The following is a 25388-nucleotide window of genomic DNA, read 5'->3' as shown; positions in this document are numbered from 1 at the left end:
TCCTCTACCAGAGGCCTGGGAGTTTGAGAGTTCTGCGCAGTATCTTAGCTGTTCCTAGGACTGCGCTCTTCTGGACAGAGACCTCTGATGTTTTACCTGGAATCTGCTGGAGCCACTCTCCCAGTTTTGGGGTCACAGCCCCCAGTGCTCCGATCACCACTGGCACTACTGTTGCTCTTACATTCCACATCTTTTCTATCTCCTCTTTCAGCCCTTGGTATTTCTCAAGCTTCTTGTGTCCCTTCTTCTTGATGTTGCTGTCGCTTGGGTTTGCCACATATATCACTACTGCCTTCTTCTGCTGTTTGTCGATCAACACGATGTCTGGTTGGTTAGCCATCACCAGTTTGTCAGTCTGGATCTTGAAGTCCCACAGGATCCTAGCTTGGTCATTCTCGACTACCTTAGGAGGTATCTTCCATTTTGAACTTGGGACTTCCAGCCCATACTTGTGGCAGATGTTGCTGTACTATGACAGCTACCTGGTTATGGTGTTCCATGTACACACTTCCTGCCTGCATCTTACACCCTGCTGTTATGTGCAGTACTCTCTCAGGGGCATCCTTGCATAGTCTGCACCTGGGGTCCTGCCTGGTGTGGTAGACCCCAGCCTCTATTGATCTTGTACTGAGTGCCTGTTCTTGTGCTGCTAGGATTAGACAGCCTCTGTGCTGTCCTTCAGTCCAGCCTTTTCCAGCCACTGGCAGGATTTCTTGATATCAGCCACTTCTTCTGTTGGTCTGTGGTACACGCCGTGCAGCGGCTTGTCCCTCCATGACGGTTCTTCGTCTTCCTTGTCCTCACCTTCAGGTTTCTGCTGCCTGAGGTATTCACTAAGCCCTTCATCTTTGGGGGCCGTCTTCCTGATGTGCTCCTGGATCTTCGTCGTTTCACCCTGGACAGTGGTCTTGACACTCACCGTGTGTTTTCCCCCCATTTATCTGGAACATACATATATGATGCATTTTGGTGCCAATCATTTAAGTTATTTTTAGGTAAATCAATAAATAATTATAAAATAATAGTAATAATAAAAACTGAAATGTATAGCCTATTAAAAATAAATTCAATTAAAGTCATTGTTCAGGGGTCTCACCAGCAACTCTTCATAATACAGTAATGTGCACACATTTTTGGTTGTAGTCCAAATAAATATATAAATAAGGCCCGAACTTTTTTCCAAAATTGCAACACAATGCATTGATTTTTTTTAAATCAAAGCTTATGGCATTTGTATTAGAAAATGTACCTAAATTGATAATTAAATTGAAATTATTATTAATTATTACTTATTATTAAATAGATCTAAATAGATAGATAGATAGATAGATAGATACTGCAACGGTTGCTACACGGACCGAATTTAATGACGCACAGCGGGAGGGACCAACAGCAAATTGACAGGCCCTGAACAAATCAGACTCTAGTATTGTCGCTGTTGTGGAAAACCCTGACGAATCACAATCTACAGAGGTAGCAACAATATCTCATCGTGGTATATGATGTAAACGGTTGAAGAAGGGAAGCTGCAGCACGTTAGGGAAGGAGCTTGCACAGAAAACACTAACAATTGATTTTGATTATCAACATTCATTGCTAACGTAACACTCATTGGTTACTCCGACCCTAGCTTACAGTGTAAAAGGGTATACACAATGATTGTGTCAAGGACAGAGTGTGTTTTACAATGTCAATCTCAAAAAATCAGCCCCATGATGAGCAGCACCTGAAACGTTTGGTGTTAGTGTCTAATTATGCTGCCATCCATTCATCGTGGGATATGGAGAGCCGCTGAGCACATACTTAGGACAAGGTTCGTTAACAAAGTTAATCTCGAATTTTGTATTTTGGCCACTAATTCAGAAACGGTCATATTGAATGTCTTTTACAGAAATCTTGAGATATCTAAAATATTAAAACTAATGTATGACACAATAAAATACTGAACGCAAATACAAAAGGCAAAAACATATCAGTAAAATAATATCAATAACAACTTTAATCTCTGACTTTAGAATTCTGACTTTAATATCAGAACTGAAATAAAATGTCCACGTGGCCCTAATCTTCCTCTGTAGGGTACATCAATACATACTAAAAAGAAATATTAAGCTTTATACTTGCTTTGTATTTTTCCTTTACAACTTGATTGAATAAATCAAAACCTAATGTATTTTATTCAAATAATTTACTTTATATTTTTTATATTATCATTCATGCCTTCCCTAATTTCCCTATGCAAATATGTGCAAGTTAGCAAGTTTTGTTTTACACTCCATTTTGATTGTTCTTTTAACATTGTTATTTATTGACATTTTCAGTAATATTTTTGAAAACATCTTATTGTCAGTATTGGGGCTCCAGAATTTACAGGGTTGTCTCTGGGTTGTATTGAAGAATCTACACAGCATGTCTGTGTAGACAAAGCATAACATATTAGACTAAATAATAATTACAGTGTCTGTTACCATTTACTTATTCCCAGCACAGGAACTCGACCTTTTAGATTCCTGTCAACCTTTAATGGAGTCCCAGTTGGAATAGCTGATGCAGAGACCATCTTTGCATTATCATCAGGTCATGGCAGGTGTGGGGTGGCTGTGGTACGAGCCAGTGGTCCAGCCTCAGCTACAGCTCTGAGGTGTATGACCGGGCTCACACGCAAACTGCCTCCTCCACGCACCGCCTTGTTACGCAGCATCACAGACCCCCAATCCAAAGAAGTGTTGGACCGTGGACTTGTCTTCTGGTTCCCAGGTCTGTTTCCTTGAACCACACACACACATTTTAGTCCTCCTTCACATTTCTGTGATTTGTAGATACATTGTGCATCAGGTATTTATGTGTTAAGTGAAAACATGAATGTCAAACATTACCTGTCTCAGGGTATTTTGCGGTGTCTGCAAGTTAAATGATATACCAATCTAAATGAAACAGTAATATAAACCAATGTTTGAGTTACAGTAAATGGGGTAAAACATGCAAAAACTCTATTGCAAAACATATTTTCTGTCTGGCTTGATGGCTTTTGTGCTGACACATCGGCAACAAGTCTCATCTCTCAAGATCAAAATGTTTTAAATCTCTTTCTATTGCTGCCATGTGGAGTCCCTGACCTACAAGCTAGAGCTAATTTGTTTTGTCTCATCACAGTATTGAGTCTTGGGATTAAATAAAGTTCTATGAGTGTCAACCACTTGTAGCCCAAGTTTAACGAAAGCATTCCTAAACATTTTGCTCCTTCTGTGTATGTTCAAATGCGTAAAGTACAGTATATTCTGCCTGTGTTGTCTCATTTTTGTTCATGTCTTCAGCTCCTCACAGTTTCACAGGAGAGGACAGTATGGAGTTCCACATCCACGGTGGTCCTGCTGTCATTTCTGCTGTGTTACAGGCTCTAGGTAACCTACAGATGTCATTCTGAGTATGATATCATATTTTTAACAAGTTCATAAATGCAGTATAACACATACAGTACATACAGTGTCATGAGATGCACCGGCACTTTGCAGGATGTTTATATGTGTTACAGCCTTGACTTCCCAAGCTGTAAGCCTGAATTTTAAACACAGTAACTGGTTGAATCATATGACTGTCCATCACTGTGACTTAAAAGGAAAAAGTGATGCATGCATTCCTATTTCTAAGATACTTATAATATGCGCCTTGACAAGCGTGGCAATCCCTCTGTGACTCAAAACTAATATGTTGCTGCAGTTCTCCCACTGGCCTTCTGGGGGTAGTCTTGTATAAGGTAAAAAGATAATGAAGTTAATTATCTTCAGTTGATGTAAGATCATCACTCATCAGGAAAACATTACAGTGTTGGACAGGATGTTTCTGTATATGTTTTACACTAAATCAAAGATAGCGACTATGTGGGTAAAATGATAATCAGTCAGTCAAATTTCAAACAGAATATTTTGTTCCACTTAATGGATCATGACCTCCATTTGCTAAATTACTTGTGTTCACCGGTGTCTCCTCCTGATGAGATTTGAAAAATGGTTTGAAAACAAAGGAAACGTAACCTCTTTAACCCACACAGGTGTGCCTGTTTTCATTCCAAGTGAACCCAGAGTGACACATTGACCCTGTGTTTGATCTGCCTCTGTTTGTGTGTTGTGTGCATGATGCATATCCACTTTGTGCCTCATACATTTAATCATGTTTGTATGCTGTGTGTGTTTTTCTTAGGAAGCGTGCCTGGCATGAGGCCTGCTGAAGCTGGAGAGTTCACACGGAGGGCCTTTCAAGCAGGGAAGCTGGGTTTAACAGAGGTAGGTCGAAAAGAGCATGTAAAAACCCATTGAGACAGTTCTATGCAGATTTGCATACCAAGGGTCCTTTGGAGCCATTTTGCAAGGTAAGTGTGGAATAAATAGGGTCAGAAATGAACAGGGATTTCAAGTTCATGAAATATCAACAGTGAAAATGTTTTCTTTTACACATATTGCCCTTTGAAAAATCATTTCAGTGGGCTGTCAAATAAAGCTACTGGGTTTCTGTAGATGGTAATTTCCTTTAAAAAGCAGCCTAAGGCATTATAAGAGGGCTTGTGTGGATTTTCTGTTGACAGTATATAACAGTATATTATGATTCAGATTAAATTTGAGCAGTATACATTAAACTGAATATTTATCCATCAGTAGGCAATACAAATGTGTAATCTGTTCTGTAGATAGCACATCATACACATAATGGTGGGAGGGGGTGCTTGAGTCATACAGTTACAATGAAAACATAAGTGCAAGAAATAAATACAATGATAATGGTCCTTTCAGGTGGAGGGGCTCGGAGATCTGATCCATGCTGAGACAGAGGCTCAGAGGAGACAGGCTCTCAGGCAGATGTCTGGAGAGCTGGGACGCCTCTATCAGGACTGGACCCACAAACTCAAACGGGTAGGTCGGTACAGATGCTGGTGGTGTAGACAGCAGTTGCCAACATCCATCACAGGCAGGGCGATGTAGAGTACAAACAGGTTTTTTCCATCAGGACCAGAGCTCTGGGCTTATAAGGTGTAGATGGTGTACTGTATGTGTGGCAGAAAGTAGGGTCTGATCTAAAATTAGTCGGGGACTTTTTTAATTCATCTTCAATCTCCGATGCTACATGCTACTTTTCCTGCCTACTATATATAATACAAAAATAAAGTTGTATTGATGTTCAGAGTTCTTTTTCCACCACTCTATAAACAATGAATTTGATTATTCTGCACAGCAAAAACCTGTGTGTGTAATGATCCTCCAGTTTCTACACAAAGATCAGTTTGAATGTTGAAAGATTGTACATGTCTGTTTCTCAGACACTGTGCTGTTAGTCTCGACCTAAAATAGGACTTGATTTGCTGGTGGTCTTCAACAAGACTTGATTAAACCAGACCTGGTTTTAAAACTGACAGATGAACAGAGGGCCTTTTGAAATGCTGTTATTCTGTCTAATTTTGAGTCATCTTGACAGCAGAAACAAGCCTCCTGGAGTTCTCCTCGTAGAAACGTTGTCCATGTTCGTGTCTGACATTTCTCTGAAAACAGTGTCTTGGAAAGAACCTGTCTGTACTCTGCTGTAGGTCAGGCCTTGGTAGTTTCACACCCAAACATTGCTTTCTTTCTTTTTTTTTTGTATCACCACAGCTGTTTTTCCAGTACATTTTTAATGGATTAGGTAATTGGAATCTGAGGCTTCCTGTTTTCATGTTGCTGTAGCTCATGTAGTATAATACTGAGAATCAAAATACTAATCTGTATGGTACATGTGTAAATTTACTTTCCATTGTTAGCAGGGTTGGAGGGGAGGGACATAGAACAATGCGAATTAAATTCACTTTAAGGAGGGGCAACCACCACGGAGCTACATTAACGTTGCTAAATTAAGATTATTTTGGGGGGCTTTTCCGCCTGTAATGGACAGGACAGCTAGGTGAGAAAGGGGGGAGAGAGAGCCAAGACATGCAGGAAACTGTCACAGGTCGGAGTCAAACCCTGAAAGTATATGTGCGCCTGCTCTACCAACTGAGCCGACTCGGCCACAGGTACATCAATGTTGATATTTACTTGCAAAAAATATAGTAAATATAATACGTGTAAAATGGAATTTTACACTACTCCAATCTCCCGACCTAAAATTTTGAATTAGTTGGGATTATAATGTAGTTGATCATCATATATTAATAATGTACTATAATCATTGACCACTTTCACTAAACCTTAAAGACAATATATTTCCAAGCAGATGTTGTTATTACTATAAAATGATGAGTGAATTAGCTGAGAGGACCAGGTCAGTGACCATATTTCCTCTCTGTTTAGAAAAGCTTACAAACGCGTAATCCTGCCCCATCACTCAGTCAGTACAGAGACCTTGATGAGCTCTTCATTAGGACTTGCCTTTGGAAACTGGAAAGCAACTTGTATGTGTTCAGTGTCACTTTTCTACTGTTTACTAGCAAGATTTTTTTTCAAGCACCTACTTTATAGTAATGTGCTGTTGTTCTATCTTCACTCAAATGACACCATAGTAATGTTTTTTTTCCATCTCAGAGCATCTGGTTTTCTATTGTTTTGGATGGACTAAAGACAAATTAAAACCAAGCACAGCTGCTGTATGTCTTAGGACAGACACACAATAAAGCCATTGATATATTATGTGCAGCAGTACTGTTTTTCCTATCTGTGCAGTTTCCTGTACTGCATAGATAAATGTCTGTGTGTATATATAAGGGTCAGAATGTTGAGTCAGTCTGGAAGGCAAGATAAATTAGAGTTAAAGAAAGTGAGTGCAACTGTAAAATTCACGTTAAGGGTTAGTGAACTTGCTGATGTTGAATGCTTGTCATATTATATAATGATCACATCAGGACAGATGGTTTAGAGGTAGTTAGTATACATACAAATTAATCATTCAACAATTCAAATATTTGAATTGTTTTGTAAAGACACCTGACTTGTAGTACTGGTTGTAGTTTTACTTTCACTAATAAGGCTTCCGATGGTGGCATGTGTCCTTATGTCTGTCTGGTTTACATCTAATCCTCACATTGGGTGAGTTTTCCTTTTACATCTTGTAGCTTATTCACATGCTCCTCCACAGTGAACGATGAATGATTTTTTTTAAAACTTTGGCCCCATATCTGACCAACCGATCGTGGGGATCTCCCTGGAGGGACTCTGTTAAGCTGGTTGTCGGCAGCTTCCTCAGGATGGTTCCCAGAAGCAATTTCAAACGTGCCTTTATTTTGGAATCAGATTTCTGAGAATCCTGTTAATCAGACATACTGTATACCATCTGTATGAAGTGAGGGGTCAAACCCTCATTTGATACCCACACAATGCAGTTTTTTAACCATTGGCTTCCCACTTTTGTGAATGGTTTAGTATGGGAAAATGATGCTTCCTGTTTTTGTGCAGCCTTACTGCTGTTGTGTTTATGCTCTTCATGTCAGTCAAGATACTGATCGCTACTGTGGCAGAAATACTGAGTCCACCTCCATCCACCTGGATTCTACGCAGTTTCAGTTGGCAATGATGTAAAGTAGCAACATGACTGGAAATTACTGCACCTGATTTGAGATTATTCCTGGAAAAACACCAGAGGAAGCCATTTCAATTTAAACTGTTAATGTCTAATGTTTGAATACACACACTGTATAAATGTATGGGTAAACACTGTTAGAAACATTCTTTGCATTTTGGACTGTTTTCACCTTGGGCTCTGGTAAATTATGATTTTTCACTATTTCATGACATTTTAAATAATTAAGCAATTAACCAACAAAAGTATTAACAGATTAATGAACAATGAAAATAATGGTTAGTTTTAGCACTCAAAGTGGCTTTATTACAACACTGAAAGATGGAACATGATATATACTGTATGACATGAGGAAAAGTTTAAAGTGTCAGTACATTCAATAGTATTGCCCTTTTTACTTGTTTGTTCAGGGGGTCCAAGGTGTTAATGTCACACACTTATTCAGCCTCTTCCATCTCTCCTCTTGACTTTGTGTGTTGTACAGTGTCTGGCTCATGTTGAGGCCTTCATAGACTTCAGTGAGGATGAGCTCATTGAAGATGGGATCTTAAACCAAGGTATGTGTACACTTTGTCCTTTTTTCTGAAAAAAATCTGCCCTGCCTTGGGCTCTCAGGAGCTCTGTTTCTCTCTGAGGAAAGGGTTTGTCTGGCTGGTTTAAAGCCTGGTAACAATGGTGTGTTTCTGGGACACGTTCTGATGTCTCAGTGTATTGTTTGTCTTTGTTGATAGTGTCTAACTATATAAAAAAATAAAAAAATTGAATGCATTCCCCTTATGAAAAATTAGGTATTGTAGTGTCAAAACCATTTTTCCGCTGCGGAAAGTGACAGAACCACGACCAATTTTTCATCCAGGTGAATGGTGTCAGACACCGCACAGGCTTACTTCCTTTAAAATTCCCTTCACAAGGCCACAAAAGTGAAGCTAAATACAAAACCTTCGTCATCTTCACTTCCCTCCTCTGTTTTTATCTTCCTCTCAACCCCAACAGTGGACAGATCGGTCTGTGATTTGCAAGCGGAGATGGAGCGCCACCTAAAGGATGAGAGGAGAGGCGAGCGGCTACGCAGTGGAGTCCAGGTGGTCATTGCAGGAGCCACCAATGCAGGGAAAAGTAGCCTCCTTAACACACTCTGTAAGAGAACCAAGAAACCCACCACACACCATAAAGGGAATAGTATTAAATTACTATCTTCTAAATACAGACCAGTTGTAATGAAATTGCAGATGATCATATTTCTAATTCCCATATTTTTTTTTAGCACTCTGTGTCATATTATTGAAAACCCAGCGACTAAACTACTAGATCTTGGGGTTAGTTTTTTTTTTTCAGCTGCTGTTTCCAAGGTGTTTTTGTTTTCCTGTTACTGTTGGAGGAACATTTTAATGTAAAAGACAGGAGAAATTTATCAAAGAAATTCAAAGGTCAAATTGTGAAAAAGAAATGGATCCAATTTTGGGTACATACTATAATAATCTCTTCATAGTACAGGAACTTTATCTCATAATTATCACAACACACCATCTGTGAATTGTAGATCCTGCTCCACACATGAATAACAATATTTTTACTTTGCTTCCGATACGGCGTGCAACAGAAGATATCAGAGTCCCAGTCTGCTGCTTTAAACGGTAACTGATTATGTTTGCATATACAGTTGTGCTTATAGGCTTACATACGTCCATAAAGGTTGCATTTTTCCTCTTTTATTTTTATTAAAGCGTTAAGATCAATTATCAAAAGATTTTTTTTCTATTTATTTTATTTAACTTTAGCATGGCATGTAAACCTGTAAGCACAACTGTAAACATAGAAGTAAACACTCAATAAGCAAAACGAGAATGTATGTGCTTCAAGTTCCTCGTTCTAAATCAGTTCTTCAGTTGTTTATACACGTTTGGTGTCAGCCTAATGAACCTCTTGGTTATGACCTAAGGTTGTGTTTGTTGAGTATATTGTATCCTTAAATCATTAAGGATCACTCGATATAAACTTTCCAGAGAGCGGACTTGGCAGGTTCTCCTCATAGCTTCCTATCAGAATAATAGACACATTTATCAACCTTCAGATAAAATCCTGTTATCATTTTTGTCTTCCGATTAGTTTCCCCTGTGGCCTGGGCTCCCGACCAGTCAGCACAGATCCTGAGTATTGATTAGCTGGCAGCATTATATGATGTTGGATACATGGGGGTTGTCAGCCAAGTTATTGAATAAAGAGAGGATAACAAAATATCTTTGTGCTTGCGCTGTGCAGAACCTTAGTAGGTATAAAGTTTTTTAAATGAGGCCGATAAATAGAGTGCAAGTGATGTGGCAAATGATCGATTTTACTAACAAATGTTGTCTGTGTGCAAAAAGCTACAGTTCCCAGCTGTTTAAGGAAATAATTTGTAATTATTTAGTACAAACGGATGGACTTGGAGCTGACACATACAGAGTGGGGAAGTCGGAAAGCTTTTAAGAGTCAGGCTAACACATTATTTGTTTATCTTTTAATGGGATTTGTTGACATTAGAAACATTTACAATACTTCCAACTCATTCCTTTAACCATTCATTTCCAGGCCAAAGACCTGCAGCCATTGTGTCTCCCATTGCTGGCACCACCAGGGACATAGTAGAGACGGCACTGGACATCGGTGGATTCCCTGTCCTGTTGAGTGACACAGCTGGCCTCAGGGAGAGCCCAGACCTGGTGGAGAGAGAGGGGGTCCGCCGTGCTCGGGAAAGGTAGGGGTAGGAAGTAGAGCCGAACCGACAAAGGATTTTTAAGGCCGATTCCGATTCAAATATTTGGTATTCAAAAATCTGATCTATTGGCCAATATATATAGTTTTTTTAAATATCCAGAAACACATACAAAATTTTTTTCCCTATCATTAGTTGTTTGTAGTTATTTATATTAATTAAATAAATAAATTATATTTGTTAAATATTCCCAAAAACATAATTTAGCTCAGTTTTCCTGCATTTCAAATTTTATTAGGCAGATCAAAATTCTTGAGGAATTAACACTGGTATTTGGAACGCTACAGGATAGAAACACATGTAGAGTACATGTGTAGTAGCACGTGTAAAATGCTGCTTCAGCAAAATGTTCACGTGTGTATAATATTACACAAAACATATTAGCCAGGGGACCAACGGAATACATCCTTGAAGACAAAGAAAGGAAGAAATCAGTCATTTCTTCCCCCGTAGATCATGCTATATTTTTTGAAATGTCTATTTTACCTCCAGAGTTTATATTATTTCTGAGCCATAGTTATAAATACATGGACAAACACACTCAGGAGGTTGCGTTACGAAGAACCTCCTTTCCTTTTTGTAGAGTATTTATCATTAGAAGGTTCTTCATGTGTGGTGTAGAGAATGGACATATATGGCAATTCACTGACAGCTGCTTCCACTGTTTACACCAGGGAAGAATAGCAGTACTCGTAGCAGTCGTCATCACTGCTTTATCATATACAAACAGGCAAACAGACAACCAGACGAATGGGCACACTGGCACTTACACACAGTAATAAATCAGCTTTTATTCACAGACACAGACATGTTTTTGGGTGGGCCTAACACATCTCCACATTGATTATTACTTGATTTATATGTGAAAGAAAAGTTTCCAGTGTTTGTATTAAGTTAAAAATCCATGCTTTATATACATTTTAGTATTTAACTTAGTCAGTGTGATGCTGACACACCTGACAGTTGACGGAAAGACTTCAATCTACAGAATTTAAGGACTTCAGCAAATATTTAGTATAAATTGTTTTCATGCCAAGAAAGACAAATTGCTTCCCTAAGTAGTTGTGTCCTTGGTCGTGGATAAAGCATCTGACACATTAGTTAGCTGTTACATCACAACATGACAAATATCAATTAAATTTGGTAGACATTTAAGGGGACTTGCTGCACCTTTTCACCCTGATAGAATACTGTAGATTAATTGGTGACTCATGCCGCAGGAAAATCTAATGAAAAATATCAATGACAAGAATAAAAATCAAGATGAAGATTTACAGAAGACATATTCAATAATTCCTTTGCTGTTTGTTTAAGTTTTTTGGGCGACCGGGTGACTCTATAGGAAGGGTGGGCAGTTTGTGTGCTACGGGGGAACTTTCTGTGCAGGGAGCAGGTCAGAAGCTCATGACCTGGGTCACTACAGGAAGGACGTGCTAAGTACAAGCATCCGCTGGTGCTGCTAACGGCACAGTAGGACCAAAGTAAAGGAGAGTTTAAACTAAATAACATTAAGATGAATTCATTAAAAATATCCTTGCCATTATATACCGTATTGTTTTCTGAATTAAAACATCAGCGGGGTAAGCTTTTGCTCTGAGGTGTCAGCAGTATACAACCTGGAGCTACAGGAAAACGCTGAGTTTTATAATAATATAGTGCAGTTATTCAGCCATAAATCATAGTATTATTATATAAAAGTATTAGAAATATTAAAACTTGTCTTGAATTTGAAAATACTGACACACATTTGTAATGTACAAATGAAAGCCAAGAAGGCAGAAATATTTGTTTTACCCAGGACAGCTGAATGAGTTTGGAAAACTGTCCATAGTATATTTTAGGCAGGTGTGTCATAATATAACAATAGTACTACGAATTTAAGATATAGTATCTGCTCCATATCAGTATAAATTGGTACACCAAACTCCTGTCTCTAGATTAGTCCCACTTGGTACACGGTGTGAATTTAGGATTAAAAGAAAAAGAAAAAAAACTCCTAAATTCTTGAGTTCAAGAGTGGAGGCTGCTTTCTTTTTTTCCAGAGTGGAAGAGGCTGATCTGACCCTGGTGGTTGTGGACTGTGCTGACCTCCCCTCTGATGCACAGCAAGCTGCAGCCTTCCTTCAGGAACACCTCAGGAGAGTCCTGCCCAACCAGGAGCAGCCTGAGACAGGTCTGATATGTAGGCCTCATCTGCTCCTGCTTCCTCTAGATAGTCAGGGATGCTGCAGCTGTATTTTCAAGGCACTTTGCCACAACAAAGCAAATACTATACTATATGATCCTATACTATGACTGTGATTTGTTTTTTATTTATTTATTTTATGGCATAAATACTTAGACTTTTATGACTTTTTCATGAGTTTTTATGATACACTGTTCTATGACATTTTTATGACATAAGGTACAAATCTCTTGGTATGTATATTATTCCAGAAAGTTCAGGCTGGGAATAGAGATTTCAGTCATCAAGAGTAATCAATTAGAGTTGTCTGTGGCTGAGAGAGTAATAGCTGAATCACTGGTGATTGATCAACATTTGTTCTTCCTTCCTTTCTTATCTCAGTTTTTCCTGCAGACAGGTTTCTTCTTGTGCTGAATAAAACTGACATGTTGCATGAGGAGCAGAAGCTGAAGCTGGACAGGGAGTTAAGACAGGTCTCTGGACTCCCTCCCGTTTGTCTGATCTCTTGCCACACTAATGAAGGACTGCAGGACTTCCTCACAGTGCTGCACAGCAGTGTCAAGACTCTGTGAGTTGCTGCAATTTATGTTTTGATGCCAGAACAAAGACTGCATGTCTCCTTTAATTTCATCAGAAAGATTTATTTTTTTCTGTGATGCATTTATACAAACAAATTTATGTCTGCATAAATCAAGGAACAGGCACCAGTCATAACAGGCTTCCAAAAGTATCTTTGTTTCACCTAAATTTCCTTGTGAATAAGACCTCTCTGTAAGTCCACTACGGCAATGACGTTTGTGGCAATAAAACTATAAAACCTGATAAACACTATTTCCAAATCATTTGATTTTTATGTGGATGCAGTATCTACTTCACAGATATTTGTATGTTTTTAAGGTTAATTGTTTTCAATTGTAACTTATTTTTTTACCAAAGACAGGTCTTCAGTTTTTTGAAGTAGATCAATTAAACTGATTCAGTTACAGCATGCTTTGCTGTCTGCTGCAGTGTCTATTTTTTTTTTAATACTACCACAAGAAATCAAATTGTACTCTTCAGATTCAAAAGAAAAATGACGAATATTTGTGCTGCAAATGGTTTTCATCCTTTTGAAAGTACAAAATAATGAGTGTCTTGTTGATTGTGCTGTCTAACTTCCTTTCTAGGTGTGGCGACCCTCTGTCAGGTGCCCCCACCCTGACCCAGGCCCGCCACAGGGCCCACCTGCAGCAGTGTTTTGCGGCCCTGGCTCAGTACCAGCGGTACCGCGACATTGACCTCGCTCTGGCAGCCGAAGGTGTCCGGTTGGGTCTCACCAGCCTGGGCCGGATCACTGGACGTGTTGGGGCAGAGGAGATCCTGGATATCATCTTCAAAGACTTCTGTATTGGAAAATAATCAGATGGGTATCAGCAAAAACATGAAATACATGTAATATTACTCTGCTTAGAGAGGAAGATTGCATTCTTGTTTAGGCCCAGAGTATCAGTTAAGAAAACAAGACAAAAAGGGCACCACCTTGGTGCTATGCCATGTTTCGAGGCACAGCAATGTCACGGTACCGCTGTTACTGAGCCAAAAATAATAAAATGCATGTTCTTGGCTGCAGGGTCACTCTGCTCCCAAGACACAAAAATCTTTGTTTTTTGTTGATGCTTTTTGACAGACTGAAATAGTTTTAACGTGATCACAGGTGCCTCCGAGGCCCCATCTGCTGGACAAGTGTTTGGCAAGTCTTGAGTCGTAATTAAAAAAAGAAAGCTTTGGATAGGTGAAAATTGGACTCTTGGGGTTGTAACATAACAGCCAAGAACATTTAAAATAGAGACAGCTGCAGACCTCTTCAAGGCCATCAATTCAAAGTTTGGATGTTTACTTGTACAACGACGTTTTTTAACGATTATTTGGGGGAGCATTTGTGTGAGAGAATTGTTATTACTTTTCTTCTATTTGTGTGAATGCTGATTCAGCAGCGTTCACAGTATTGTTTTCAGATTCTTCAATACAATTTTTAGTTGCCTACTACTGCATAGTTTTAGCTACAAAAAAAACAGTCACATAATAAAATGTTCAGCTCTTTGGAGATTTGTGCTTGTATTCAACTGATATCCACCATTTACAGTTTAAAAAATAAATTAAGCTTTTTTCTTTTTACATTAAACGTTAATGAATCAATCTTTAAATCGTCTTCTGGCTTCTTCCATTTCTCATTGCTAGTCCTCCCACATACTTTTACCTACAGATGTCATTCAAACTATTAACAAAACCTTGAGCTATTAGAACATGATACAGCTTTTTGATATCGTTCAGTTTTCCTGTTATCACTGTTTAAGTTTAGTGCTTTGTTCTTAAGTGCTGCTTTTTGTGGGTGAAGTCAAGCTGAGTGTTTTTCTTCATTCCTTTGACACTTCCACACTGTCACTCTGTTCTCTGTGAAACTGTTTTTGCCTTATACTTGCAAGTATAATGAATACACCAAAAACCAACTTGTTTCACTTCTCAATGGTGTTAATTTGTTTTTCACTTAAAAGAATTTCACTCGTGCTGTACACAAATTTCCATAACAATAACACATGACGTTTTTCAACAAGAGTTATACTGAACACAACTAAAAATCATACATTTTCATCATACTATAACATGACCTTTTTTCCCGACATACTTTACTATGACTTTTTAAAAACTTTTTAGACATACTATAATTTTTTATGACTTTTTCTTTTACATACTGTCCTATGAAAGTTTTGTCAACATACTATGCTGTGACTTTTTTGACTTACTATACTATGGCTTTTGTAAGATTTTTTCCAACATACTATCTTTTGACTTTTTAAGACTTTTTTTGACATACTATACTATGACTTTTTTTTAAACTATTCCGACATACTATACCATGACTTTTTTTGACATGCTAGACTATGACATTTTTAAAACTTTTTTTGAAATACTATACTATGACTTTCTATGACTTATTTTACATACTATAGTATGACTTTTTCAACATAACTCATACTAAACTTTTTCATCATACTATACTTTTATTTTTCTTTGACATACTAAATTATGATTTTTAAGACCTTTTTTTACGTACCATAGCATGACTTTCAACTTAACTCATACTAAACTTTTTCATCATACTATATTTCATTTTTCTTCGACATACTATACTATAACATGTTTTGACGTACTATACTATGACTTTTTTGACATAATACATATATTTTTTTTTTACTTTCACAACACACTATATTGTGACTTTTTCATGACTTTTGCGACATACTATAAAATGAATTTTTTGACATATAGTACGACTTAAAACTTTTTCAAAATACTATTTCTGACAATTTTGTGACTATGTGAATTTTTGTGACAACTATGACTTTTTAAAACGTGTTAACATATTATACTATGACTTTTTATGACTTTTTTAACGTACTGTACTATGACTTTTTATGACTTTTTTTAACGTACTGTACTATGACTTTCTACAACATTTTTTACAAATTACACTATGACTTTTTTTTCAACCTGACTTATACTAAATGTCTTCATCATACTATACTATGATTTTTTTTCAACAAACTATACTATTACTTTTAAAACTTTTTTGACTATGAATTCTTTGACATACTATGCCTTTTTTGAAATACTATACTATGACTTTTTTTGACTTACTATACTATGATTTCTTTTTAAATACTATCCTATGACTTTTTTTGACATACTATACTGTTACTTTTTAGGACTTTTAACACTATAGTACATACATACTAAACTTTTTCATCATGCCATACTATGAATGTTCTTCATACTATGACTTTTTTTAAACTATTTCGACATACTATTAAGTTTTTAAAATACTGTGACTTTTTCCGACATACTATAACTCTCTTGAAATACTAAACCTATTTTAAAGTTTTTTCAAAATACTTTTCGGACTTTTAAAGAGCCTGGGTTTAATCTGCCAACCTTGCGTTTATGAACCTCTGAGCCACAAGACTTTTCTTTTTCATTCGATAAACTATGCTTTGGGATTTTCAGTGTCACATACCACATCATGTGCTTCACATATTCATAATAACTTCATCACATGAAAGAAGTGTCAGAATACCTGTTGTCACAAAGAATTTATTGCTGAACAGTACCTGTCCTCACATGAAGTACAAGTATGTATAGGCTCAGATTTATTCCAATGTAAACTTCAGTTTGAGTCCAGCTCCGGCCTCAAAGCACATCATACTGTAACATACTACAAAACAGCATGTAGTCAGAGTGACCCAGCTCCTCTTTGCTCTGTGGGAAAGGGACCTTTTTAGAAGCGCTGCTCATTGTGCCCTTTGTTCACTTGTCAATCTGGCCTCAATCAAATATTTATGTTCCCTTGTTGAACTCCTCACCCTTCTTCCCCAGTTGGTTTCTTCTCTCCCGGTCTCTGACGACAGTTGTCCTGCTGTACACCAGCGTAACTGCCCGTCTCACTGCTTTTTTGTCTCTCTCCACTTTGTCTATGCTACCTGACCCTTCCTCTTTCCGGACTGCTCTGTCAGTCTTTTTGTCCTCTTTTATGTGTTCCCTGATTAATTACCACACAGGGGAGTTTAAGCTAAAAGCGGGACTTGCTGTCATACAAATTAGTGGCGGTATATTTTGGAGCCTGGAGGGTCTTTGAAGTGCCTGTCTGTATTTTAACAGTTGTTAATCAATGTCAACTGTCAATATTATTATAGAAATACAATGGCAATTGGTCCACCACTTTTGTCCAGACTGAAATATCTCAACAATACTATATGGATTGCCACATATTTTTGTGCTGACAATCATGGTCTCTAACTGGATGTATTCTTATGACGTTTGTGATACTCTGGCATTTCCTTTAGTGCCACCAGCAGGTCAAATTTCCACTTATCCAGTGACATATCTAAGCATCTACTATTGATTTGCACGATGTTTTCTGCATACATTTGTAGATTCCAGAGGCTGTTTTTTAATGTACTTCCTTCTCTAGCTTAAAGTGTGCCACTTTAATGTTCACATGTGATTTTGAATGAAATGTCTCAACAATTTGTAAGTGAATTAATTAAATGGAATCAACTTTAAAGATATGAGTCAGACTTTTTTTTTTTAATCATGGAACGTGACTCAACTAACATTTGTATCATGATAGGTTCACAGCTGACTAATGTGCAGTACTTTTAGTTTTCGGTTTCCTGCAGTTATGATTAATGGCTGACCTGAGATGTGAGGTTGACGTACCAAGTCCAGTGCTGTCAGTTTCACCCTGTACACATTTGACTTGTGTGTGTGTGAGCGAGGTCTATACATGGGATCGAAAACACTTCATGTTGAACAAAGGATTTCCTGAGGACTTGAGACAGACTGACTCACCTGTAACATTCACATCCATCAGTGCAGTGAGCCTGGGGGTTTAGCCTCCTGGGTTTTGTTATACAACATAGAAGGAATCTTAACTGTTTGTTCTCTCTCAATGCCAATGTAATTTTCCATGTACGATGAAAACTTGCCAAAAAAATCTAACTCAGGTTCTCAGGAATTATAAGATGCAACATGAATAAGAAAATACAGTAACGTTGTTGAAATAAACAAATTATTACTTCAGTCTTCATGAAAACTTAGTCTGCGTATTTACACTATAAATACCTGTGATGAATCCACAAAATCCATAATCAAATTTCAGTCTAGGAAAGTAAACTCAATGGTTGCCTTTAAATGAACTGATGGAAACCATACTGGGTTAAATGTAATGATAAGGAGCATATATAAAGGTGTTCCACAAAGAAGAAATTAGAAATATGACAAATCTTTTTAGTTAAAAAAAAACATATTCCACTATGTAAATGTTAGAAATATGATATATGAATTTCTAAAATTAGAAATATGACAAATCTTTTTAGTTAAAAAAAACACATTCCATTCTTTAAATGTTGTGTTTAAAGTTGAAGTAACAGATGTAGTGAAATTTGAATAGGCCTCCTAAACCCTAATATCCGCGTAGTTTACCCTCAGGCACTATATATGGAATACTTACTGTGTATGTATACATATACAGATATATACAGTTTATGGACAGTACACAGGATATATGTATATACATGTTTGTTTTTATTGATATAATAATCATAAAACAGGTCAAAGAAAACGCTGGCCGTTTCCAGCTCCAGTATTGTATGCACTCATCATTTGGTGCTTAAGAAAGGAAACGGAAGTAGTAAAACTTGAAAAAAGTTTATATATAACAGCACTTCTACTGAACTTGTGAAATGCACCATAAAATGGCAATAAATAGACTTACAGTCTCAACTTTACAGAGTCATAAAAACTAGTACTTCCAGTGTAATTCATGTGCTAAATGTCTTCCTACTGATTTCTGACCCACTCTTTTTTTAGGACTTCTAACCTCTCTGCAGATTTGTTTATGACTTGGTCTGTGAATGTATTGTCATCTGGGCTGCAGTAGAAATTCAAACATTTGTGAATCACTAGGAAACACAAATTATGCTATTTTTAAGACAAGTCTGTTTACAGCAGACAGGCGAGTAGCTGCCACACAAAAGTCCTGTCTGAGACTTGAGTTGTATTTATGACAGCGACACGAATGAGACTGAGGACAAAACAAAAGGATTGAGTCAGTTTTAATTTATTTGTAATTACAAAAAAAACGTTCTGTAACAACAGAAACCACAGCAAGGGACACACAATCAAAAAATATTTACACCAGTGTCATGGATTTTTTTTTTACATTTACCTTAATAGACATCAAGGCTTTTCACAGCAAACATTTAGACTCAAACACATGTCTATACGTTTCTATTCCTCGTAGATCTAGGTAAAGCATGCACAAACCAACAACAGTAAATATGTCACTAACATAGACAGGGTATTTACAGGTTGTGTAAAAGAGTGTTGTATCAGGAATTAATAAAAAGTACATGTCTTTTGAAAAGTCAAAATGTTGATCACTGTGGCGCACCACTCATTTCATCTCACCTGCAAGACAAACATTGATAATTGTAATTAGTGCAAAAGAGATAATTGTTGTCAAAAAATCTGAAATAGAGGAGGGACTTAGCTGTATAAATAGTGTATAAACTGATTTATTCCAATATAGAGTTTACCGTGGGAGTTTTGTTGATGCCAGGTACTCCAATAGAGGCCTATAAGCTGTTAGCTTGAGGAACACCGGCCTGGAAAACAATAATGATCATTTCAGTAATATTTACAAACAGATACCATATTTCTGCAGCTTTTTTCTGTGCATGGACTGTGGGGTTTGAAAATGGGGTGTTTTGTGAACTTACAACTCCTTACAAATGGCTTTCCTTTCTTATCTAATCTACCCATCCGTCCTGCTGCCCTCAAATGATTTCGGCTGAGTCCACATGCACCATCTTACCTATGCAGGGATGTCCATATAACCAGTAGAACAAATCTTATTTAAAAGCGCTCAGAAAGCCAAACTACAAACATTTAGCCAGATGATCTTTTGAGAGCAGCTTGGATTACTGTAAAGCATTAATCCAAGCTGTCCCAAGTAAATGAAGAGCAAAAGTAGAGTTATTTTACACCCTAATTTCTCTTATGCTACTGCATGACTTAGGTTATTTTTAAACAGGTATATATAATCATATATTTTACAACGTCAGTCATTGTTTTATAATGAGATACTGAGGAAATTAGCTTCTTCCATGAATCTCTTCCTTGGTTCCCCCTCACCCACCGACCCACCCACCCAAACACACACACACACACACACACACACCTGGTCGTCATAATTATTTAGCTTGAGCTGCAGCTGCTTAGCGGCCTCGGCAACTGTCTCATTTTGTTTGTTTTTACACTGCTGCAGATCAGAAGTTAACTGTGAGTTTTGCACCTCCAGACGACTGGACTTGGATTGGATCTCAGCCACCTAGAAATGAAAGAAATATTATTTTTAATAAATGATATGTCATCATCTGATCCCATGTTTTTAATTAAATTATTATGTTTACCATATGTCTACATCTATGTCAATGTGAATGTTTGTTAATGTACATTTTCTTTATGAAATCTACACTGAATGTCTCCCTGAGTAACACAGCAAATTGATTATTGTTATTCTAAAAAAAAAAGTGTCTGTGATGCTAGTGAACACTAATTCTGTTTTACCAAACATGGAGCTGATTCAGTGGAATGAATGTTGCCACACAATGGTTTCATAAGTTTGATGAATTTGACTTTGAAAATTTGTGTAACATGCAATATCAAAAACATTTAACAGAATAACATTTAGACTCAGACTCCTTCCTAATGTTTAAGAAACATATTAAAAATGGGAACAAGGTTTTAAAAGCAAATTTACTGTTAACATAAACTAAATCAAACATTCTTAAAACAGAGGTTTGGTTGGTGTGCAATGACTGTCCTTGTTTGGAGATTTTGGGTCAGATTTGACATGTTCAATCCGTGTTTGTCTGATGAAGTTTGGTTAGTTTGCCATGCATTCAAACAGACATTACACCGACAGTACACGTATAATACATGTATCCATGGCAATGCAGCTTATGCATGCCTAGTGTGTCGTATAAAACAGTCATAGTGTAGTACCTCATGAAAAAAGCTTTGCAATAGTTACATATGGACTTGGATTGCTTTTGATTGTTTAGATGTACATTATAAAGTGGCCAGAGAGCGTACAGTATAATCATGCAATAAAGATTACAGACAAGAAGCCTATAGGATTTCATCGCTGTTTTATTTTAAATGTTCTAATATCCACATATCCAGCCCTCTAACGTCCACAGTGACATGGTGGTATCTCTCAGAGCTTCTTGCTCAGTAACTTGGGGAGTGTCTACAGCAATCCACGAGGCAGTAAAGCGTCCTTTCATAAATCCTCATTTAGGGATTTATGGGATCAATATGGGAAACTCTTGGTTACAGCTTCTCAAGTAAGATGATTTGCTGTTTTTCTCTGGTTAAAACCATTGTGAACCATAGATATAAAACAATAAATTGTAAATTAAATATCTGTTAAAGGGTACTCACTGTTTTCTAACTATTTGAAAACCAACGATTAATCGACTATGAAAATCTTTTCATTGCAAATCTTTAGTTATAGCCGTACTCAAGTTGAAACTGTTTTATAAAGAGAAACTTGGCATGTGGTTATTAATTTTATGTTGCTGTCGGCATTGTTTTTATGGTAATTCTATTGTATCATTGTTTATGTTTCGTGAAAACTTAGATTGGATTGCAATTTTGTCTGCATGGACAAAGGTTGAATAAATTAGTTTATGGAAAAGTGATGATTTTGAACCCTCAGTGAGAGTTGTATCCAACTGATTGCTCTAAAAAAATAATAATAATAATAATCTATTTACAGGGTACATTTTGTTGTTGTCCTGCACAGTACTGCTCTATCAGCAGAGACAAACCCTTCACCTCTGCTCTGACCCTGTGTTTGCCTCAGAGGATGTCTGTCTCTTTACTACATTTATCATGATTCATGCTGCGGATAGACTTCCTCCCTGAAGAAACTGGTTTCCCATTAAACTAGTTTTTTTTTATATTCCATCAGAGATTAAGGAAGGATGACAGCAAAAGAATACAAACTCTGAAAACTTGCAACAATTTTTAAGGTAGTTTGAGTATTTCCATTTTATGCTACTTTATGTTTTTACTCCACTACATTTGAAAAGGAATTATTGTACTTTTTAATCCTCTTCAATAATTTTACATCTTAAATTGTAAAGAAGTATTACTTTTCAGATTAAAATTTTATATAAAAAAACAAAACAAGGAAAAACCCTATAAAATACAATGTATTATTAAAGATTAAACCAGTGGTTCCCAGCCTTTTAAAGATTTCCCCACTAAACTGATCAGATGGTTTCAGTAAAATAACTTTCCGAGGATTTAAGAGGTAAAAGTATCTCTTCTACTTCATTATCCCCATGAACCCTTTAGATTTATCTTGAGATCGTTTTGAAGGATAAGGATTTTGCTGATAAAGGGATTAATGTACGTATGTCTGTATGTGTGATGTGACGTGATGTATGTATTTAAATAATCACATCAAATCAACACAAACCAAAAAGGGCAAAATATGTTGCACACACCTTGTTGCCCACATTGTCTAAATACAGCTGGAACTTGGTTTCCACGTCTCTGGAAAGGTTTGTGCAGCTGTTTCGGATCTTTTCCATCTGCACCTGCTGGCTTTGGCAGGTGAGGTGAAAGGTCAGCTGATGGGGAAACAGGTTGTTGATCTTGTTCAGGAATTCATTGGTCACCGTTTTGATCCCATCTAAAGAGTGAGCAAAGTCCTGTTTGCACTTTCTGAAAAGAAAAACAAACACAAACTTTAATATGTTTACTCTTAATACTTGTAGTTAATCTCAAGGAGCAGATGGACAGTACCTGGTGTAGGTGATGAGCTGCTCCTTCAGCTCCCTGTTCTCCTTGCGCAGGGTGATGGCATCCTGCAGGTGTGTGTCTTTCTCTCTGAGGGCGTTGTCTTTCTCCTGACTCAGGTTCTGAACCCTTTCGGTGAAGTTTGCCTCGATGAGGACTATCATAGCTTTCTGCCGAGCGTGTAGGGTCTTCAAATTATTTATTTCACCTGAAGAGTTCAATGGGAAACCGTAGGACAACTTAAATATACAGTAATACTTTTAGTAGGAAATGCATCAGTAATGCTCTGTAAGTCAGTTATCAGACATTAATAAAAAGAACATTTGGGTTCCAGGATGTGAACAATCTGGCAATTGCTAATAGTGATGTCATTTATCAATGAATCAGTTTCTCACTATGTAAAAAGCCACCAAGTCTACTAGTATGAATGTTATTACGTAATTAATGGAGGGCTATACACACTCAACTAAACCATCATTTAGTTGGTTTAGTTTGACTTAATGTGGCTTGGGAAAGGGAAGTTTTCGGTCCCATGCTAGAGCTGCTGCCCCTACGACCAGATGTAAGCAGATGACAATGGATGGATGGATGGATGGATGGATGGATGGATGCAACAATTTTCATAGGTCAAATGTTCTTTTCTTAAAATTGTTCTATAAAGCATTAGTAACATATTTATTAACCATTAATAAAGCCAATCATTAAAACCCTGTATAAAGGGTACCTCCTTGGGAAGTGGTACCCATATTCTTTTTACTTAACTAAAAACTAATATATATATATATATATATATATATATATATATATATATATATATATATATATATATATATATATATATATATATATATAAAAACTATGCCACAAAGACTTTAATTTTACTGTATGCCCACACTTTTCTGATGCAGTGAATGTTAATCAACAGAATTCTTATTCACAACATTTAAACATTATTAGAATAATTCTCCCAAAAAGTATAGAGTACATACTGGTCGTAGCGGCCCCAAGAGAGGAATGGATTTGAGGGTTGGTGCGACTTGTCATCATGCTCATCTTATTCTGACAGATAGTCTATAAATGAAAAACATAATTATTTACAGGATCATTAATCATATGATTTATTTTATTAACATGGTGACCGAAGTGGTGAAATATATCTTTATTTACTCAACTACGGAATTGTAGAATTATACTTCTACTCCATTACATAGGAAACCTAGAACAATGCCTTAAGAATGATGTGTTAAAAACTACTGCAGCAACTGCTTTAATTGACATAGTATTAATTAGTCAAGTCCTCTACTTACCAATTTCGAATTCAGCATATGTTCTGTTTTGTTGGCTTCAGTCTTCAGCTTCGCCAACTCTGTCTTCAGAGCAGCGTTCTCAGCTGTGCGAGCTCCCAGCTGAGCTCCCAGCACGCCTTTCTCCTTTCTCAGCTGGATGTTGTTCTCACTCACCCTGTTGAAGTTCAGCTCCAGCTCCTTTAGAATAACAATCAGAACACTCAGCATCACTGAACATATTATATACACACAGTGTCAGAAACATACAGGGGAGTGATAATTCAAAAGCTTCTGCAGAAGTAAGTCCATCTGATTCTTAAAGCCTCATTACGTCTCTTTAAGTCCACTTCCGCTAAAATGTTTTGCTTATTGTTACTACACTTATTTGGGTGAAACTGTATTATACACAAATTGTTATTTAAAAGAAAGCATTTTTACGTCTTAAAACTAAAATTAGATGGAGGGAGCCCTAGATATCACTGACCTGCACCCTCTTTTCCTCTGCAGACTTCTCTGGCTGTCCATAGACGAGGAAGAGCACCAGGCTGACGATAATCAGAGACTGGATCAGAGAGCTAAAGAAGAAGACAAGCCTCATGTAGTAGCCGCAGCTCTTCCCTTTGGGCTTGTGCATAGGCTCTTTTGCCTCCAGGCCAAACTTGGCCTGGGAGTAGCTAGAGCTGTACATGACTGCTGGAGGAGAAATGGTTGCAGTTGGTTTTGGATAATCTAATAGGAATTGTTTTTGCTAAAATCCACAAGGTTTCCGTTCAGATGTGATCTTCTCTGCCGAGCAAGTGCTGGGTCCTCAAGGTGAATCCTGTTGAGCAGAAGTGGAAAAACAACCAGTGGTGATATTTGTTTCTCTGTCTTCCACAGCTCTGACACACCGTCAGCATGCCGAAACATCCAGGCATGTATGGATGGATGTAAACAATGACCCTTAGGTGTGTAAAGGGGCCATGTTTATAAATGCTGCTGGAAACACAATTCCAGCCCATCCTGAGCCAGCCCTCCCCTCCCTCCTCCCTCCTCGACCTCTGTCAGAGTTACACCTACTTACAGCTGCACCACTGCCCAAATTGTCACAAATATTCCTGGTGGTTTGAACAAAACAAGATTGTTGTGGCAGGAACATTACATAACATTTAAAGGGCCCTTCAAAACTATTCTACATTGAATAATTTATGATTAGATTCCTAAAATCTACGCCTCCTGA

The 25388-nt window shown here is 37.3% G+C and overlaps 2 protein-coding genes and 1 long non-coding RNA gene across 5 annotated transcripts; 1 reads left to right on the top strand and 2 right to left on the bottom strand.

Annotated features, from left to right (window-relative positions):
* Window positions 1-1480: 1480 nt before the first annotated feature.
* Window positions 1481-14226, top strand: gtpbp3 (GTP binding protein 3, mitochondrial). 3 transcript variants are annotated; one of them, XM_034882322.1, is made up of 12 exons: window positions 1481-1813; window positions 2486-2757; window positions 3315-3401; window positions 4198-4280; window positions 4785-4904; window positions 8018-8090; window positions 8527-8670; window positions 10102-10267; window positions 12328-12458; window positions 12852-13038; window positions 13637-13867; window positions 13970-14226. In XM_034882322.1, coding segments are annotated over exons 1-12 (1554 nt in total). In that variant the 5' UTR covers window positions 1481-1754; the 3' UTR covers window positions 13971-14226. The 3 variants fall into 3 exon arrangements, with proteins under 3 accessions (XP_034738213.1, XP_034738212.1, XP_034738214.1); XM_034882321.1 differs by having other exon boundaries at window positions 13637-13875; window positions 13968-14226; XM_034882323.1 differs by having other exon boundaries at window positions 1482-1813; window positions 2578-2757; window positions 13637-13875; window positions 13968-14226.
* Window positions 14227-19427: 5201 nt separating this feature from the next.
* LOC117950935 lies at window positions 19428-19697 on the bottom strand. The gene is made up of 2 exons (XR_004658011.1): window positions 19604-19697; window positions 19428-19475 (listed from the first exon to the last, which is right to left on the bottom strand). It is a non-coding gene; the product is annotated as an uncharacterized LOC117950935 (long non-coding RNA).
* Window positions 19698-20089: 392 nt separating this feature from the next.
* Window positions 20090-25132, bottom strand: plvapb (plasmalemma vesicle associated protein b). The gene is made up of 6 exons (XM_034882346.1): window positions 24654-25132; window positions 24191-24367; window positions 23873-23954; window positions 22890-23091; window positions 22589-22808; window positions 20090-20397 (listed from the first exon to the last, which is right to left on the bottom strand). Exons 1-6 carry the CDS (start codon window positions 24855-24857, stop codon window positions 20140-20142), a joined length of 1143 nt encoding a protein of 380 aa, XP_034738237.1. The 5' UTR covers window positions 24858-25132; the 3' UTR covers window positions 20090-20139.
* Window positions 25133-25388: the final 256 nt, after the last annotated feature.

This window comes from Etheostoma cragini, chromosome 9 (genome assembly GCF_013103735.1).
Source record: "Etheostoma cragini isolate CJK2018 chromosome 9, CSU_Ecrag_1.0, whole genome shotgun sequence".
Classification (NCBI taxonomy): domain Eukaryota; kingdom Metazoa; phylum Chordata; class Actinopteri; order Perciformes; family Percidae; genus Etheostoma; species Etheostoma cragini.
This window is presented reverse-complemented; position numbering and strand designations above follow the sequence as displayed.